Source organism: Solanum stenotomum, chromosome 11 (genome assembly GCF_019186545.1).
Source record: "Solanum stenotomum isolate F172 chromosome 11, ASM1918654v1, whole genome shotgun sequence".
NCBI classification, from domain to species: domain Eukaryota; kingdom Viridiplantae; phylum Streptophyta; class Magnoliopsida; order Solanales; family Solanaceae; genus Solanum; species Solanum stenotomum.
In genome coordinates, this window is record NC_064292.1 from 7,909,986 (window position 1) to 7,928,282 (window position 18,297).

The 18,297-nt window shown below is 32.1% G+C and overlaps 2 protein-coding genes across 2 annotated transcripts; one reads left to right on the forward strand and one right to left on the reverse strand.

Moving 5' to 3' along the window:
* The first annotated feature begins 1,885 nt into the window (after nt 1–1,885).
* On the forward strand, nt 1,886–4,856 carry LOC125844079 (putative E3 ubiquitin-protein ligase XBAT31). The gene is made up of 8 exons (XM_049523318.1): nt 1,886–2,161; nt 2,251–2,310; nt 2,405–2,476; nt 2,582–2,703; nt 2,790–2,930; nt 3,008–3,115; nt 3,250–3,508; nt 3,978–4,856. Exons 1-8 carry the CDS (start codon nt 1,982–1,984, stop codon nt 4,374–4,376), a joined length of 1,341 nt encoding a protein of 446 aa, XP_049379275.1. The 5' UTR covers nt 1,886–1,981; the 3' UTR covers nt 4,377–4,856.
* Nucleotides 4,857–10,616: 5,760 nt separating this feature from the next.
* On the reverse strand, nt 10,617–14,181 carry LOC125844424 (uncharacterized protein At3g17950-like). The gene is made up of 3 exons (XM_049523739.1): nt 13,943–14,181; nt 13,190–13,333; nt 10,617–11,318 (listed from the first exon to the last, which is right to left on the reverse strand). The coding sequence occupies exons 1-3, from the start codon at nt 13,952–13,954 to the stop codon at nt 10,815–10,817; spliced, it is 660 nt and encodes a 219-aa protein (XP_049379696.1). The 5' UTR covers nt 13,955–14,181; the 3' UTR covers nt 10,617–10,814.
* Nucleotides 14,182–18,297: the final 4,116 nt, after the last annotated feature.

Genomic DNA, 18,297 nt, shown 5'->3' on the forward strand with positions numbered 1-18,297 from the left:
ATGAGCTCGATTATATTTTTTTAAAAATTTATAATTCATGAAATATAAATTCAGAATAATATATTTTTCTTAAGAATAATTTTTGAAACATTATAAAATTACGTCATAGAAATCGAAATAAAATATTTTCCTTCCTAGTTGAAGTCGTACTATAGTCGTTTTGACAAGTTCGAGAAACCACATGCATTAAAGTCGATGGCCATTGAATGTAGAAAAAATGGGCAATTTACTACAGCCAAAAATAAGTAACTATTCCTCTCCTTATTTCAATTTATTTAAGGTGTTTTGACTGACTATTTTTTAAAATTGGTGATTTAAAATAAATTATAGATAATTATATAATTATAAATTATATTTAATGGAACCAAATGAAGGATAAATCAATTACTCTACTTTGACAATCTAAAAGAATAGACAAAACAGAGAAAGAAATATCATAAGTTTAGTACCCCACTTTTTACCTCTTGATTAATTAAGGTCAATTTTGTTACACTTAATTAATGTTTTAACAAAAGAATAATTTTCTACTCACACGCAAGATGGTGGTTAACGCAATTTATAGTAATTAATTATTAACGTGATTCAAAAATAATAATTAGCTTTATGAATATTTTAGTTGGAAATATAATTTTAACTTATTTAATATATATATATATATATATATATATATATAATCGATTCATCTAATTATCGAATCATACTGAATACATTTATATGTATAATTTTTTTATATATATTAAATTAATAAATAATGAAATGTTGAATTTTTCGTCTTGAGTCTAGTTGACAGAAATGACTACAAGATTAACCTTCAATTGAAATTAAATTAATTCTCACATCTTGAATAATAAACTATAAAGTATTCTAATGATCTTGAATAACAAATTAAGGTATTAGAGATATATTTTTTCTCTTACTGAATACTGAATATGTAATCTCAATAGACTCAGTATTTTCTTGAGTCAATTTTACTTAATTTCTTTTCACTTTGTAATTCTAATTTTTGTCTTTGTTGTCTAATTTTATTTTACACCATCATAAAATAATGAAATAGATTTGTATTCTCGTCGTCTTTTCATGTTCTCTTAAACCATCATCCTTCAAACAATGAAGTTTTACCAAAGTAGCACATGCATTTCAACTTCTACTTGTAAGTCTGATGCGATGTTTTGTTAAATTAGGTTTTAGGCCTAACTCACATCCCAAAAGTTAGCTCAAAGGGAGTAGGATTGCCCAAGCCTTATAAGGAGTCTACCCATCTCATTAACCACCAATACGAGACTTTTGTCATTCTTTAACACCCCACCTCACGTCCAGTGCTTAGCATCTGATGCGTGAACAATTTTGATTTTAGGGGGCCCAACATTGATTGATTGAGACGGACTCTGCTTTGATACCATATTAAATTAAATCTTAGGCCTAACTCACACCCCAAAAACTAGCTCAAATGGAGGAGGATTACTCAATCCTTATAAAGAGTCAACCCATCTCATTAACTATCAATGTGAAACTTTTTACTTTAACGTGTTTAATATAGAGAACATATCAATAATTAATTGATCGAATCATATTAAATTATTGATATAAGAAACCAAAAAAAATAATACTAATATATTTAAAAAGTTTAATTATATATAAAAAAATAGATCCGAACAGTAAAAAGTAAAAGTAGAAGTCTGCGTAGGAGTCATCCCCAGACAAACACAGAGACGTTGAAACAAAGTATTTGCGTAGTATTATTTGAAGAATCTAAATAAACTGCCCGAACAAATATCTGAGTCCTGCCCGTTGTCGCCTCGGTCACCTGCCCATTCTTTCTACCCCACCTCATTTCGGGCAGCTCCAATCTTCAACTTCTTCCTTTCAACACTTTCTCATCCATCATAAATATAAATATGTAAAACTCTCACACTTCTTTCCACCACCACCTCCGCGGCCGTCTACGGTGGTGCAAAAAAAGTTCCTTTCTTTTTCTCGAAAAATGGGTCAGGGACTGAGTTGTGGAACGAGTGAAGAACATGGGTTATTCTGTGCTGTTCAGTTGGGTGATTTAGACACATTAAAATCTGTTTTAGAGAAAAACCCATCTCTTATTCATCATTCTACTGTATATGATCGACAATCTCCTCTTCATATTGCTGCTGCCAATGGCCAGATCGAGGTGGGATTTGGGGTTCTTGAAAATGTTCTGTTTTTGAAATTTTTTTGAAATTGATTCATGGATTTTGATTGAATTTTTAAAATTTTCAGGTTGTTACTATGCTGTTGAACAAATCTATCAACCCAGATTTGTTGAATCGCTCTAAGCAGGTGATTAGTTAATTTTGTGTCAACCAAGTGTTTGTTGAGTGTCTGAATGAAATGAGTTGTGTGTATTTTAACTGTGCTTTTTTGGTTGATTTAGACTCCATTGATGTTAGCAGCAATGCATGGGAAGATCTCTTGTGTGGAAAAGCTAATTGAAGCAGGAGCTAATGTATGTATGCTTGTAAAAGTCTTTTTCAAGATTGGTTTTTTGTGTGTTCTTGATTATGCTTTAGAACTGATTTTGTCAATTGTGATTTTTTTTTTTCGTGTTCAGATTTTGAAGTTTGATTCACTTAATGGAAGAACATGTTTGCACTATGCTGCATACTATGGACATTTTGAATCACTTAAAGCTATTCTATCCACAGCTCGTACATCCCATGTTGCAGCATCTTGGTAAGGAATTGATTCTTCTTTGCGTATATGTTGTTGATGGTTTGTTTGTGATCGAATCAAATTGATTGGGTTGCGAAATCTGCTAGGGGATATGCAAGGTTTGTGAATGTTAGAGATGGTAAAGGAGCAACACCTTTGCATTTAGCAGCCCGTCAAAGACGGCCTGAATGTGTTCACATTTTGCTTGACAATGGGGCTCTGGTTTGCGCGTCAACTGGTGGATATGGGTAATTTTCTTATCAAGAAGTTGATTTCTATGTTACGCTTTTCATGTTGTTTGAATTAGCTTTTGTATTTTGTACAGATTTCCTGGTAGCACTCCACTTCATTTGGCTGCAAGAGGTGGCTCTCTTGATTGCATCCGTGAATTGTTGGCGTGGGGAGCAGATCGACTACATAGAGATTCTACAGGGTATGTCTTTTTTGTCGATTTTGATCTTTTCAAGAATGTTACTGTTTGTAAAATTACCCTATAGTTGATCTAAGTTCTTTGATTTGTACCTTAATAATTATGTGTCTAGTCCTTATTTGGTCATTTTGGTGCAGGAGAATACCATACACGGTTGCTTTAAGGTACCACCATGGTGCTTGTGCAGCTTTGTTGAATCCTTCATCGGCAGAGCCTCTTGTGTGGCCATCGCCGTTGAAGTTCATTAGTCAGCTCAATGATGAGGCGAAAGCTTTACTAGAACGTGCATTAATGGAAGCGAATAAGGAGAGGGAAAAAAATATCTTAAAGGGGACAGATTACTCTCCACCTTCCCCATCCCAATCTGATGCAGGGATGGATGACAACATGTCTGAGGTAATACATCACCAACTATACCAGATAACATATAAACTACTATTGAAATATATATCTTACTCTGCTAATAAATAACTAATATACTGGTAAACCAAACGACGTTTGTGTGGAAAAGATGTGGTGTAAGATATTTGTTAGTTAATAGAGTATAATATCTATTCCAAAAAATATACCAAGACTTGATTTTTAACCTGATGATTGAGATATTCCTATTGTTCTTTCAACCGAGGGTCTATCGGGATAAACAACCTCTCTACCATCTCAAGGTAGAGTAAGGTCTCAAGGTAGAGTAAGGTCTGCGTACGCTTTAACCTCCCTAGACCCCACCTGTGGGATAACACTGGGTTTCTTGATGTTTGTGGATCGAGATATTTCCTAGTAATAAGTGATTGTTCTCTTGTTATCTACCATTTCAAGTCTGACCATTTGTCAGCGAGTTTCACATGGGATTATCAATTATGTAATGCAGGTCAGTGATACAGAAGTATGTTGTATCTGTTTTGATCAATTATGCACAATTGAAGTCCAGGACTGTGGGCACCAGATGTGTGCACATTGTGTACTGGCCTTATGCTGCCACAACAAGCCGAATCCGACCACGACTAGTCCACCAGAACCTGTGTGCCCATTCTGCAGAAGCAACATTGTACAGTTACAAGCTATTAAGGTCACAAAGAACGATGACATAGATTCTGATCTCCACTCCTCAAAGCTTCGAAAGACTAGAAGATCACGAAACCTCAGCGAGGGCAGCAGTAGCTTTAAGGGGTTATCAGCAGTAAGTTCTTTTGGCAAAATGACTGGTCGTGGCTCCGGTAGGATTGCTGCTGATAACGAATGGATCGATAAGCCAATAACCCTTGATTGATACCACAAAAGAGTTTCCAACTTTGGCAATTAAAGAACAACTCCAGGGTGGGGGTTTAATGGTATATATAGATAGATAGATTGATCTTTCTCTTCCCTATGTTTTGTAGATTTGGGAAATAAGCAAAGTTGAAATGATTTGCAAGCTTGGTTTAGATTGAGTACTATATCATTTGTGTGGGTCACAAAAAAAAAAAGAGTATTTTGTGCAAAATCTTGTTTTCTTGAAGTAGTAAACAAAATTCTTTGAAGTTTCTTACCCTTTTTTTTTCCTCTAGTATTTTGTGTTTTCACTTATTAGGTGAAAACACAACATTCTTCCATTATAGTATGATGAAGTTAGCATTGGGAAAGAGTCAAAATGAAAGCAAGTGATGAGGAAAGTAGACCCTACCTTACCCAATATGTTTTCTTTAAATTAAAGCAGCCTCAAGGTGTGAAATGAACTACAATTTGTATCAATTATTTTATTGAAAAATATTGTATTGTATAATAATAATAGTATATGATTAGTTGCAACTTGCAAGGATGATGAAAAGCTTTTCTTTTTTTTTTGTAATTTTTGGTCAAAGCGATCATGTGAATACACTGCCTCTTGGTTCAATTAATTTCTGCAGCATCATCCTGGTATGTTCAAATAAGTACAAACACTCGGTCCCAGTTCTAAATTAAAAATAAATTAAAAGTGTTGGTAAAAAATAAGAGGAAATAATCTATTGTGGGTCTTTCAGATTATTTTTTTTATATATAACAATGAAGATCTCATATACATAAAATGAACCTTTTTATAATAGCATATTCAGTATAGTTCTGGAGAAGGTAGATTGTACATGGACTATATTCCTATCTTGGGAGGTAGAGAGATAGTTTTTTGATAGATCCTCGGTTCAAGAAAAAATATTTTAAAACAAGTCGGACAAAATAATAAAAGTAAAGAAGCAATGGCAAAATATTATAGAAAACATGCTGAAAGAACGAAAAAGAGTAGTAACTACAAAATAATACGATAATCAAAATACAAAAACTAACTATTAATGACAAAAATCGAAGGACAAAAAACTACCGTGAGTATATTAGTGCATCATCGATCTTTCTAAGGATTGTGAAAGATGTTCTACTAAAAATGTTCTTGTTATTGCTTTGACTCATATTCCCCAAAAACTAAGTCCCTCTAATAGCTCAGAATAAATTAAATACGTGCATTAAGATACACTATGACTATTAGTATGAAAAGATAAGTGAGACAACTCTCTACTATCTACTAATCTTTCACCCTAATTTGTGTCCTCCACAACCTCCTATCAAAGGTCATGTCTTCGATAAGCTGAAACTGTGTTGTGTCGTGTCATGTCTGATTACAACTCCTGATACTTCTTTGACTTATCTCTACCTCTTCTGAAGCCACCATTCATTGCCAACCTTTTATGCCTTTGTTGGGGGCATCCATGCATTTTCTTCCTCTTCACATGATTAAACTATCTCAGTCTCGCTTTTCGTATGTTGACCTCCGATCTACTGATGTCAATTCCACCTTATTCTGAATATCTTACTTTCTAATTTTATCTCTCCTAATATGATTGCACGTCTATCAAACAATCTTCATATCACAACTTCTATCTTTTGAACATAAATTATTTGACTAACCAAGTAATAGATTTACCCATCACTTTGTGAAACTTGCATTCATGAATAGTAGAACTAAGATACTTAACCATAATTTTGCACTTTGAGACTATAAATCTGGCGGTCGTAACAACTACGTGTGCTGTTTGCAACTTCAACCAAATATCTTGTATGACCACAAGACATCTTAGCATCTAAATTCTTGTTACAACACTGCAACAAATAAAGGGGTTAATTGTAAATTATTTAACGGTAATAATATAATTATTATTATATTATATTTCGATAACACTTCTCCATTAATACTATCCTATTTTGATCTGTAAATACATATATGGAAAAATAATTCCACTTGTAATCAAGAATTTTTCCACCACATCAATAAAATTATCATCTTATCAAGATATATTTTGAAATTAATTTAGATAAGAATATAATTGCCAATATGGACCCTACCAAACTATGATTTATTTGATGATGCCATGTGGATTTGATTATATTTATTAAGATTGGGTAGGGCTTGTGGGGAATGAGTATAAGTATTTGTGGGCTAGGTGGAGATGTTAACCAATGTTTGTTTGGTAAAGAAAGGGCACCTAACAAGAAAAGAGGGTCCCAATTTAGTTAAGTTTTTTTGTTGTGTATTTATAATTGGATGAATTGATTGATTCTTGAAAATGAAATCAAACTTTGTAATGTGTATATTGGACTTTAGAGTTTAGAGGACTTTTCTCATTTATTTTCCACATGAAGAAACGTACGTCCATAACAATATATTATATAACCACATATTGAAGATTTATAAGGCCAACTAGAAGTGTTGTTGATAGCATCTAAGAATATATCGTGGCAGAATTAAAACTTTTATTAAAAAGACACATATAAACAAATAAATAAAGAATCATAAGAAATTTTGATGAACTCTTTTACAGTCTCCTAGTTTTGTTCATGACCTACTGATTAATAAAGTGATCGAAGAAAGAATCATAAGATTTATTTATTTATTTTTTTTAAAAAAATATTGGAGACAGGGAAAGAGAAAATGGAGAGGGAATTGAGAAATTGAACTCTGCCCAATAAGGTAAGTGAGAGTATAGATAATCAACTAACTAAACTACTAAAGATTCTCTAAATCATGAAAATTTTATGAAAAAGCTTACATGATTTCTTTTCATTCTGCCAAAGCTTTGGGCAATGTTACTTGTTACAATGTAGTGATGAAAGGTAATAAATATTCAATAAAATAATTTATCCTAATACTATCACATAAAAGTATAAGTCTTCATACAATAATGATTCTCATGGAGTGGATAGTCTTTTTTTTATTCTTAATCAAAAGTTATCTAATTCGAATTCTCTTAAATACTGAATCACCTATGTAGGAGAATATTTTATCTTCAATATAGAGCTTTTCGACGCGAATACAATAGAGATTTGTTGCTCTTTTTTTTTTCTCTCACAAGGAGCGGAGTACCTGTTGACTTTGTCAGCAAGAAAGCTTGAACAATAATAATGTCTTAAAAATTACTATATATATTCTAAAATAATGTAGTAAATATTTTTCATCCTATGACATGTTGAAACATGGTCTAACATAAATATTATTTTATAGACAAAATGTTTCAATTTGAACGGCAACTCTCAATTTTGACTTTTCATGGCGTCATGATCATTGGTGTGTTCAATTGAGCCCTCTTGTCAATTATGTAATGTAAAGAATTGGTCAAAGATCTCATCTAATAGGTGGAAGCTTTTTTTACTATTTTTTAACCTATGTCTCTATTCATTTTAAAACCCGACAAAATCAGGATATGCATCGTAAAATTTTGTAATAGGTGTAAAATATTTCCTAATAAAGGTACCTAATTATATATCTAAAATTCAAACTCAAGACATTTACCATCAATCATATTTAGGATGGGTTTTGAATTTTGATGAGTTATCCATTCAATATATGGATTTGAAAAGAATATCATGATTTTATTTATGTGTGTTTAGTACAAAGGAGAATATTTTTTTGAAAAATAATTTTCAATTTTTTCATATTTGGTTGTTCAAAATAATTTTTCTAGGAAAGCAAGCTTCTTAAAAATAAGAAAAATGACTTTTCTTAATAGACAAGGAAAAACAAGTTCCATAAATAACTTCCAAGCTTCTTGACCGCTCCACCCCCCTTACACCCCTAATTCCCAATCCATCTTACTCTCATAATGTTCTGGTAACTTATATAAATGTTTTTGAGATATTATCAATATGAATAAAAAATACTCATATTAATCATTATTTCTTAGTGGAAACACAAAATTTAAAGTGGATAAACAAAAACGAACGGGAAAAGTAATTAATATGCTTAACCAAATTTAAACAAGAACTAACATCATAATTTGTCGACATATCAAGAAGTAAAAATATAAAATTTCCCACTTAAAATGAATTTGAAATTGTAGAGATAAAAGTCAAGAACTTAGTAATGTAAAACAAGAACATAGGTACAATTATTAATCTATTTTTTGTGGCGGTTTTTTAGGCTTTTTAATTTTAAATTAATGTTTGTGTCATGTTGTAATACAATAATGATAAAAGAAATAAATGAATAAAGATATTTTGTGAAAGTTCCAATCGATCTCCATCAAAACAGTTGAAAATTCACATGAAATTAATTAATTAAAAAGACGTACAATATAAGACAAGAAAATGGACCAAGAAAATAAACCTTTACACTCATGACCTAATTAATTGTACTTCAAAATTTAGGTAAAATACACACACACTAGTTGCAATATCAGTCTTAAGTGTCTCCTTAGTCACAAATTTGATACGGTGACTAATCAATTTGATTATACTTTAACATAGTTGTTTGGACTCAACTGAGGCTATAATTTACTCAGATCGATATAATAATAAGTTTTATTGAGTTTAGCTTGGACTCGACTTAGTATTATAATAAAGGGAAAAAGGATAAATATATCTCAAAACTATCGTAAATGGTGTGCAGATATCCTCCGTCATACTTTTGGGATATTGGTACCCCTGCTGTCCAAAAACTAAAGCAAATATGTCCTTTCACTCTAACAAAAAACTAAATAGGGACACGTGGCACAATCTTATCCATCGATCCGATATTTAATAAATGTCAGATCGGTGGATAAGATTGTGACACATGTATGTCTGTTAGTATAAAGGGTATATGTGCTCTAGTTTTTGAACGACAGGGGCATCAATGTCCCAAAAGTATAACGGAGGGTATTTGCATACTATTTCTAATAGTTAGGGGTATATTTGTCCTTTTTCACTATAATAAAAGGGGAAATAAAATGAAAGTTTGGTGGCGATATTTTCCAAAAGTAAAATAATTACTGCTGGATTTTAAAACAAAATTTTCCATTAAAGGAATGAGCAATTTGCCCTAGTTGCAAAAGAGAAAAGGATGTATCATGATAATTAAACCACATTTAGACCTTTAAATTCTATTTTTATAAGTCTGAAAGGGCAGTTTCATATCTATATTATGTTTTCCAAATTTGTGACTTTTCATATAGAGAATCTTAGCACAAATTAAGGCTTAGAATATCGACTTATGCACGCCAATTTAAATTTATTTAATAATTTGATAGATAATTTGAAAACGTTGACTTTATATCAACAAAATAATATGATCACTGTCTGAAAATACCTATAAAAAGATTATTACATTATCTTAATCATTTAGTGTAGTAGCCTGACTGGTGATGCAATCCCTCGTTAATTAGTCTCATATTTAAAGAAGACAAAGGCATTAAATGATGTAATTATATTGGATTAAGAATAGTTTGTGCACATGGTGGGATGCTAGGTGAACGTGTGACAGTTAAAGAAAAATATTATCAGGAAAAAGGCGGGAACTCGTTGCCCGAAGACAGAGAAGGACTTCTATTCTGATGATGTACAAAAAGGATAAACACGCTAGATATATTAATATGTTATCCTGCCAACAACAACAGAAGAATATTAGTTGGCACAACTAACAGTATTTTCATGTGGGATGCGGTTATTGGGCATAGTATGTACTTTAGGGCTCGACTCGAGCTTTTCTATAGGTTGGTGTATTACTTTTGTCACCTATATATAGTATATAGGGTTAGATTCTAAACAATACAAAGGAATATACTACTTCTCTTGTGCTTCAAGCATTCTATACTTAGTTTTTATTCTTAAGTATATATCTTAATTACAAGTATCTTCGAATTAATTAATACCCGTAGCGCCATACATCTCTGGATCCAACGTAAACATAAATCATCGAAGTTGCATGGCTTCATACTACTCTCTTTACTTTCATTTCTATTTAAAAGTTAATTCATTCACAAACACGTTTATCTACTAACAATTGAACCTAAAAAGTTAAATTCAGAGGCGGGTCCTTAACCTCATTATAAATTTAATTGTATCATATTTTTTTGCAATGCATATTGTGGGGTCACAACAATTGTGTGTTGGTTTAGTAAAAACTTGGGGGCTTTTAAAATTATCATCCCTACTCAATAATTAGAATTCGTGTGATACTAGACTAATCCAGATTCACGCCAGCTAGGCTTACTAGGAAGGAAAATGCTCCTTACTAAAAGGTTCTCCAACATCATCCCTGAAGAAAACGAGTGATCAAGAATAGTTGTCCCTCATGATCAATTCCAATTGTTACTGACTCTTCTTGACGATCAAATAAATCACAAGGACGTTAAAAAAATATCCTGATTTAATCCTCGAATCAAGAAAAACACATTAGAAACAAAAAACAGTGAGAACACAGAGTTGTACCAAAGCCTCAAACACTAAAACATCATCCACACATACATGGAAACAAAAGAGGAGCACCTTGTCCATGAACATCATGATCTAATTCTCTGTTATCCCTCTGTCTGTTTTCGACATTGTCTGAACTTGACCATGGACTCAACTGAGGAGGAGCGATTTGTCCATTTTCGAACAATGAATTTTGGTCCCTATTAGGCAATGTCATAGCAAATTCATCAGGTCCATATATCAAAGGACTTGTTCTATTATGTTCATTAGCAGCTCTTCTTTCAACTGCAAGAAAATGGCCAAGTGATGGAGCATTACTATCACTATTCCTTATCATCATCACAGTAGACTCAGCATCTGTGCTGTTTCTTGGACACAATGAGAAACACCATGTTGTTTTAGACCTATAGTTTTTTTGCACCTCTGTCATTACACCATTTGATCTCCCTCTTGTTGATCTTCTTGAGAGATTAACTATGCTTGAAACACCAATAAGGCTTCCAAGTGTTGTGCTCCTATCATGAAAGAAAGACCCTGTGGACTGAAAATTTCCAAACACATTCAGTAACTAGCATATTTTAATTAAGTTTAAAAGAGGTTATGTTGTTTTCTACTCCTAAAATATTGTATACTGATGACCCTTCGGGGTAGCCCAGTGGTTTGGGCTTGGGACTTCCATGTTGGAGGTCTCAAGTTCGAAACCCCTTGCCAGCGAAAGCAAGGGGTTTGCCTTCTGGGTCAAGCTCGTCGCATCGGGCTTGCCTAGTGTAGGTTACCTCTCCTATGTGGTCTGCGAGCTATTGCATAGGACCGGGGGTTTTACCCTGTGCGCACTCAAAGGGTAGCGGCTGCGAGTTTCCCTTGTTATAAAAAAATAATAATATTGTATATTGATTATTCATTCTAGTGTACTTAAGCGTTGTGGTGGTATGGTAAGTACTCCTTCATCCTTAACTAGGGGTCTTGGTTTCGAGTCCTCCTGGGTACAGAGTTGCCTATGTTAGACAGCGAGTTAGTCGGGCTCCAATGAGGGTACCAAACACCAGGTGGAAAACCAACAAAAAAACAAAACAATGCCTATATATGGAGCTGCTCCTGTTCTGGAGCCAATAGGCTCTAAATCAGGAGCAGAGATACTACTCTTAGTAAGGGGTGTCATCCAACATTGGTTCGTAAAAGGCTTTCTTATATGCGTAAATAAAATGTGCGTATGAAACAAGATGTATATATGTAATAGGCCAACACAAGTTTCAAAAGTCTTCATTTCTTTCTTAAACTAAGTGTCGATTCAAACTATATCACAGGAATAGAAGAAGTACAAAGTAAATAACCAATTTGGTACAGAGTAATGCCTTTAAACCACCACATTCTCACACTCAATGTTGCTTATAAGCCGAATTGTGACTATAACCCCACATCCCTTTCCTACCATCTTGCGTACGCCACTGTTCTGAATAAAATCAAAGGATTGATTTAACACTGCTGGTACAGTACTAAGGTTTATTTGAATTCAAACAAATAAAAGCAGAACAATAATTTAAGAAGGGTCATTGAAGAACCTAGGACAAGAAGATGATTTTAAAGTTGAAACATGTTACACAGTTCTGATAATTGTGGTTCAAATGTCAATGTTGTAAAGGAACACCAGTGACAGCTTTAATAATGTTATCGTCCCAATTTACATTGAACATAGAGTGACATTGACAGCACTCACAAAAGTACTTCACAGGATGCATGAAACTATGTACTAATAAAGATTGAAAATATCCAGGTTCATCATATGATTTGGAGGCTAAACCAAGTACTACATTACAATAAATAGCATGTCTCTATTGTGTCTTTTTCCTATCACATCTTGTTCAATCTATTTGATTCGAATTCGTTTTAATAAACTCAAACTTCAAATGCTTAAAAGGGGAAGCTTAGCGTAACTGATAAAGTAGTTGTCATGTGACCAAAAGGTAACGAGTTCGAGCTATGAAAACAATATCTTGCAGAAATGCAGGATATGACTGCGTACAATAGATCCTTGTGGTCCGGCCCTTCCTCGAACCTTACGCATAGTGAGAACTTATATAATGCACCAGGATCCCCTTTTAAACTAGGAATATTAGCAAAAGTAAAAGCAAGACACATGCTCTAGCTTTTTGACCAATTATTAACATTTTTATAGTGCAATTGGCAAGTAGAATCTAACTTATACACCCTAGCACTATCTATAGTAGCTAATTAACCTCTCTTATTTTCCATGTTACTAATCTCACTTTAATGAACAACAAGTTACAATTATCTTTTAGGTAACCTAATACCATTAAATTCTTTTATGTTATCAGTGTATATATATAGTATTTAGACCAACGACAAATCGCCACGTGGAATAGGGGCATATTATAGTTATGGAATAGAATGTACCTCACTGTCCAAATCTGAAGAAGAATCAGTGGAGGAAGTAAGAGAGTCACTAAGTGAAGTGTTGAATGAGGTTGATCCATTTCTGCTTCTACCTAAACCTATTCTCAAATTCAATGGCTGCAATCCCAAAGGCCAACCTTCTTCCTGCTCCATCAAATCAATCAACAATCCAAAAATAAAAACAACATTAGTGGGGTTTCCATCTATCATTTCAATAATCTGACCAAAATGCCAAAGGACAATATTCTACAATGCCATGAAGGGACGTTTAGATATTTGTTTGGTCGTGAAATTTTAAAAATCTAACCTTTAAATATTTTCAAGTTCCCAAAAATTAGCTCAAACCATTTTTGGGACTTTTGGACTTTCATTCACAAAACTTCAAACTTTTTCTAGATAAAATGTATGTCCAAACGTAACTTCAAGAACTCAAAATCTATGGTCAAACGGAAACTAAGAATGATACTTATTCAACAATGTGATGAAATATAAAAATCTAATCTTAAAATATTTTTAAGTTCCCAAAAACCAACTCAAACCATTTTTGGGAGTTTTTAGGACTTTCAATTACAAAACTTCAAACTTTTACTGGATACTATAATGTATGTCCAAACGCAACTTCAAGAACTCAAAATCTATGGTCAAACAGGAGCTAAAAATGACAACACAACACCTCTTACACACACAAAAAAAAAGAAACCCCATATGGTTAAATTCCAAAACAATGACAATGGGACAAAAAAAAAGGTTTACCTGTTGAGCCATGACCAAAATGAGCACTGTTATATATATTTACCCTTTAGATTTTGACTGATATTTGATAAAGATTGGATTTTTATTACTCTTCAAGAGAAATGACAATAAGGGTCACCTTAAAATCTCTGGATTAACCTGAGATATGAGACAAAAGAGTAAAAATTTTAGTTGTCATTTCATTGAAGAAGAGGAATGAATAAACATGGTAAGCAAGAAAATGGCATTTTCTATTTCTAGTTAGAATAGGAACAAGTAGAATGGAGTCAAAAGATTGTTTTTTTTTTTCTTTTTTTTTTTGGTGGGGTGGGGATGGATGGGTTGGGGTTGCTTTTTTGATTTTGTTGATGGTGAATTAGAAACATAGAATAATTGTAATGTGTCGATAAAGGTGATAAAGTAAACAGACAAAAAGACCCTAAACTGGTGCAGAGAGGTTGTATCCTCTATAGAATTGGAGGTAGGTAAAAGTTTGTTTCGATTCAATTTGTTTTGTCTATTTTGATTTTGATATGAAATTTAAGAAGATAAAGAATATATTTCTATTAATCTTGCTTAAAAGGAAAAATAATTTATTCTTATTTTAAATAAATTTAAAAAATATTAAGATCAAATAAATTAGGACAGAAAGAGTAGGACTATGACATTAAAGTAGCTAATTAGCTTTCAATACTTAAGACTGTCATTGTCAGATGACCCAATTTTTTTTCCCTTTTTTTAGCTCAACCATTGAATTAACAATTCATATAGAGCAATGCTTTGCTTTTGTATAATTTTTTTATTAATTTGATTTTTCTACACTAGTTTCTAGGGTTGTATTGAATTTAGGGTCAAATTAATAAACTTTGAGCTCTTTATTAGGTAGAGTATTTAATTTTAAAAAAAACGTTAGAATAAAGGGTAAAATAGTCCAATTCTACAAATATTTTTTATTCGTCGAATGAAGTGATTCCAACGAACCAGACCAAATAAAAAATTCTCTTTTGAGGAACTTTAAAAAATGATTATAGTAATTGGAGCTTAATTAGATATTTATACATATAGTTTGCTTAATTATGATTCATAACTATAGTTATAACGAGTAGAGAAATGAGCGGGATTGAGAGACGAGGGAGATTAGGTAAAGAAAGGAGAAATGCTAGATATATGATATATTCGATGAATACATATTGTATCTACAAATACTATCTCATACATATAGATTGTATTCGATACATACATGTTGTTAGAGGGAGGGAAGTGACGATCAAGATTGGGAGAGAGGAGAGAGGTCAAATTAGGTTGTATTCGACGAATACATGTCGTATCACTATGAAGATTGTACAATGTGTATCAATATGAAAATTGTATCTCAGATTTGTATCAGTATGTATCTATTAGAGGTTGTATATATCTTTTTTTTCTTGAGGTTTGGTATATCTCATATATGTATCAATAAAGGTTGCACCAATACATATGGATGTTGTATTTCATAGATGTATCAATAAATAAAGGTTGTATTAATACTATGGAGGTTGTATCAATAAATATGGATTCTGTATCTCATATATGTATTAGTACATGTTGTATCAATACATGTTATATCAATATAGAGACTGTATCAGTGCTTCTTTTCAAGTTTTCATCATTGTATCAATGGCGGAATCGATATGGTATGTGTAAGTTGTTATCAACTTGATACATATTGTGTCAATTCCGTCATTGATACAATTGTATGTCTTTGTTATGGAGTCTCACTATTGGATACAATCTTAAATGATAAAATATATATATAACGATAAAACCTATGAAATTAAAGGGAGAGGGAGTGGAACGAGAAAGGAATAAAGGCGAACTAGAGGAAATATTTGCTATAAAATTCTAAATATAGCTTATATTATATAATATTTTAAAAGGATGACTATGCATAGTAAATATAGTAATTATATTTGCTAGGTTATGGAATTTTCCCTTCTTTTTTGTTTGAAAAGAAATCTATTTAGATGAGAAAGAGGATTAAGGAAGAAGGGGAGTTCTACTATTTGAGTTAGGTTTTAATTAAATAATTACATGAAACTATCATAATAAATATTGATTGGTATTCTATAAAATTAGTAATATATCTTTACAAATGTATATAATTAAATTCAACAACAAAGAATACACATATCAACTATAAATTTTAATAGATGGAGCATGAGGAGACTGATATGTACGCAGACCTTACTTCTCTCTCTTATAAAGATAGAAAAAGTGATGAAATTTATCCCACTCTAATCAAATATCTCGAATTCAAATTTTAAAACCGAAAGAACTCTTACATCACATGAATTTAGTTTAAATCGAACTTTATGAATACTTAGATATCACACGATTAAAATCCAATATCTGCAGACAGGTAGGGAAAAGAAGAAAAAAGATGTGTGGGGTAATGTTTCTAATAGTTTAAGATGGTTCCATGGCTCCATTGATGGTGAAGGTAGAGAATCCAATAAAGGGATAGAAATGATTGCAATTTTTACTTTAGGTGTATACCTGTGGCAACAGGGTATGTATCAAAAAGTCTTCAAGCTTCATATGGGCCTTTGGTCCTTTTCTGGCCCATTTTCATTTTAGGACCCACATGATAACATATTATTACTCCTTCTGTTTTAATTTCTATATGATATAGTTTGACTGAACACAAAATTTAAGAAAAAACTAAAGACTTTTTGAAAATTATTATCTAAAGTAAGTCATAAATATTTGTGTGGTTAGCTGTAAATCATCTCATTAAGAGAAAAATAAATATTATAAAATTAAATTATTACTTTTCTTTATAAAAAAAGTGTCATAACTTAGAAAAGAGTAATAGACAAGAAGGTTTAGACATTGAAAAGAAGGCATATAGGCCCATCACTACATCTCCCTACTTGGTCAAAGTAATTGATTACCTTAACAATAATTAGACCACTTTCAAGTATTCTCTTCTTTTTTTTTTCCAAAATAAAATAATAGAAGTTCCACTTGACCCATGAAATTGAATAGTCAATAGGGTAAGAACCAAAAAGAAATGTCTCTATATATGGCTAAAACATTCTTTGAGTTCCAGAAAAATAGTCCAATGAACAAAAAAAACACACACACACACAATTTAAGTATGTTAAACCATATCCCTATTAACTATGTTAAAGGAGTTAAATTAAGTATCTATATTATTGATAGTAAAAGGGTGAATGCAACATATTGGGTGTGGATTCAGAGAATTTAATAATTATGACTCAAATTCTATATATGATTGAATATTCACTAAAGATCTATATATATTTAAGATAATTTTACATAAATCTCATAGTGTTAAAAGTTAATTATATGCTCTTCTATAGGGAAAATTATATATAATAGCAAATTATTAATTCAAATTAAATGCTATAAATATAGTTTGATTTAATTGTACCTCATAGCAAACTGTTACTATTTCACCTCTCTTCTGGTGAATCTCGCTCGCCATTCTCGTTGTCTCCCTCGCCTCTCTCGTTTTTTATACAAACGCAAGTGTATAAAGTGCGTTTGTGTTTGTATAAAGCGAGAGAAAATTGTATATATATATATATATATATTTTCGTTCCCCTCCCTCCCCTCTCCCAGATCTCGCTCGCCACTCTCCCAGATCTCGCCTCTCTCACTTTATACAAAAAACACAAATTGTATAAAGTGCATTTGTGTTTGTATAAAGCGAGAGAAAATTGTATATATACATATATTTTCGTTCCCCTCTCTCCCCTCTCCCAGATCTCGCTCTCTCACTCACCTCTCTCACTTTATACAAAAACACAAATGTATAAAATGCGTAAAAATTGTATATATGTATATATATATATATATATATATATTCGTTCCCCTCTCTCCCCTCTCCCAGATCTCGCTCACTCACTCGCCTCTCTCACTTTATACAATTGATCTTTTTGTATATGTATACCAAAGTAGATTATACAACTGCTTTCTTTTATATATGTATAGCGAAATATACATATTTATGTTTGCTATGGAGCGCAATTATGCAAACTTTGCTATAGCTTACAAATATGAATTTTGTGTTTGCTATATGTGAAAGTTGCTCTATTCTATATGTAATGAACCCATATTACATTGAAATGGATAATTAGAATTACACGTCTAATTATAAGAGTTCATCATTCTCAAACTAGTAACCAATCCTAGATTCCAAGGAAAGAAGTAGAAATAAAAAGGAAGAATGGAGGGAGGTTTCAGATTAATCTAAGAAACTAACAAATAAGAAGACACAACTTCATAGCATAGCCCTAATAGATTAATTTACTCTTCTCTCTCTCTATATATATAGGCATTTTTCCGGGGTCCCAAATGCAATTTGACAT

Excerpts from the sequence above, each read along its gene's own strand:
- LOC125844079 (XM_049523318.1), top strand. The coding sequence starts at position 1,982 with ATGGGTCAGGGACTGAGTTGTGGAACGAGTGAAGAACATGGGTTATTC. Across the intron at positions 2,311-2,404 it reads TGTTGAATCGCTCTAAGCAG|ACTCCATTGATGTTAGCAGC; the intron begins GTGATTAGTTAA and ends TGGTTGATTTAG. Across the intron at positions 2,931-3,007 it reads GCGTCAACTGGTGGATATGG|ATTTCCTGGTAGCACTCCAC; the intron begins GTAATTTTCTTA and ends TATTTTGTACAG.
- LOC125844424 (XM_049523739.1), bottom strand. Across the intron at positions 11,319-13,189 it reads CTTCAGATTTGGACAGTGAG|TCCACAGGGTCTTTCTTTCA; the intron begins GTACATTCTATT and ends GGAAATTTTCAG.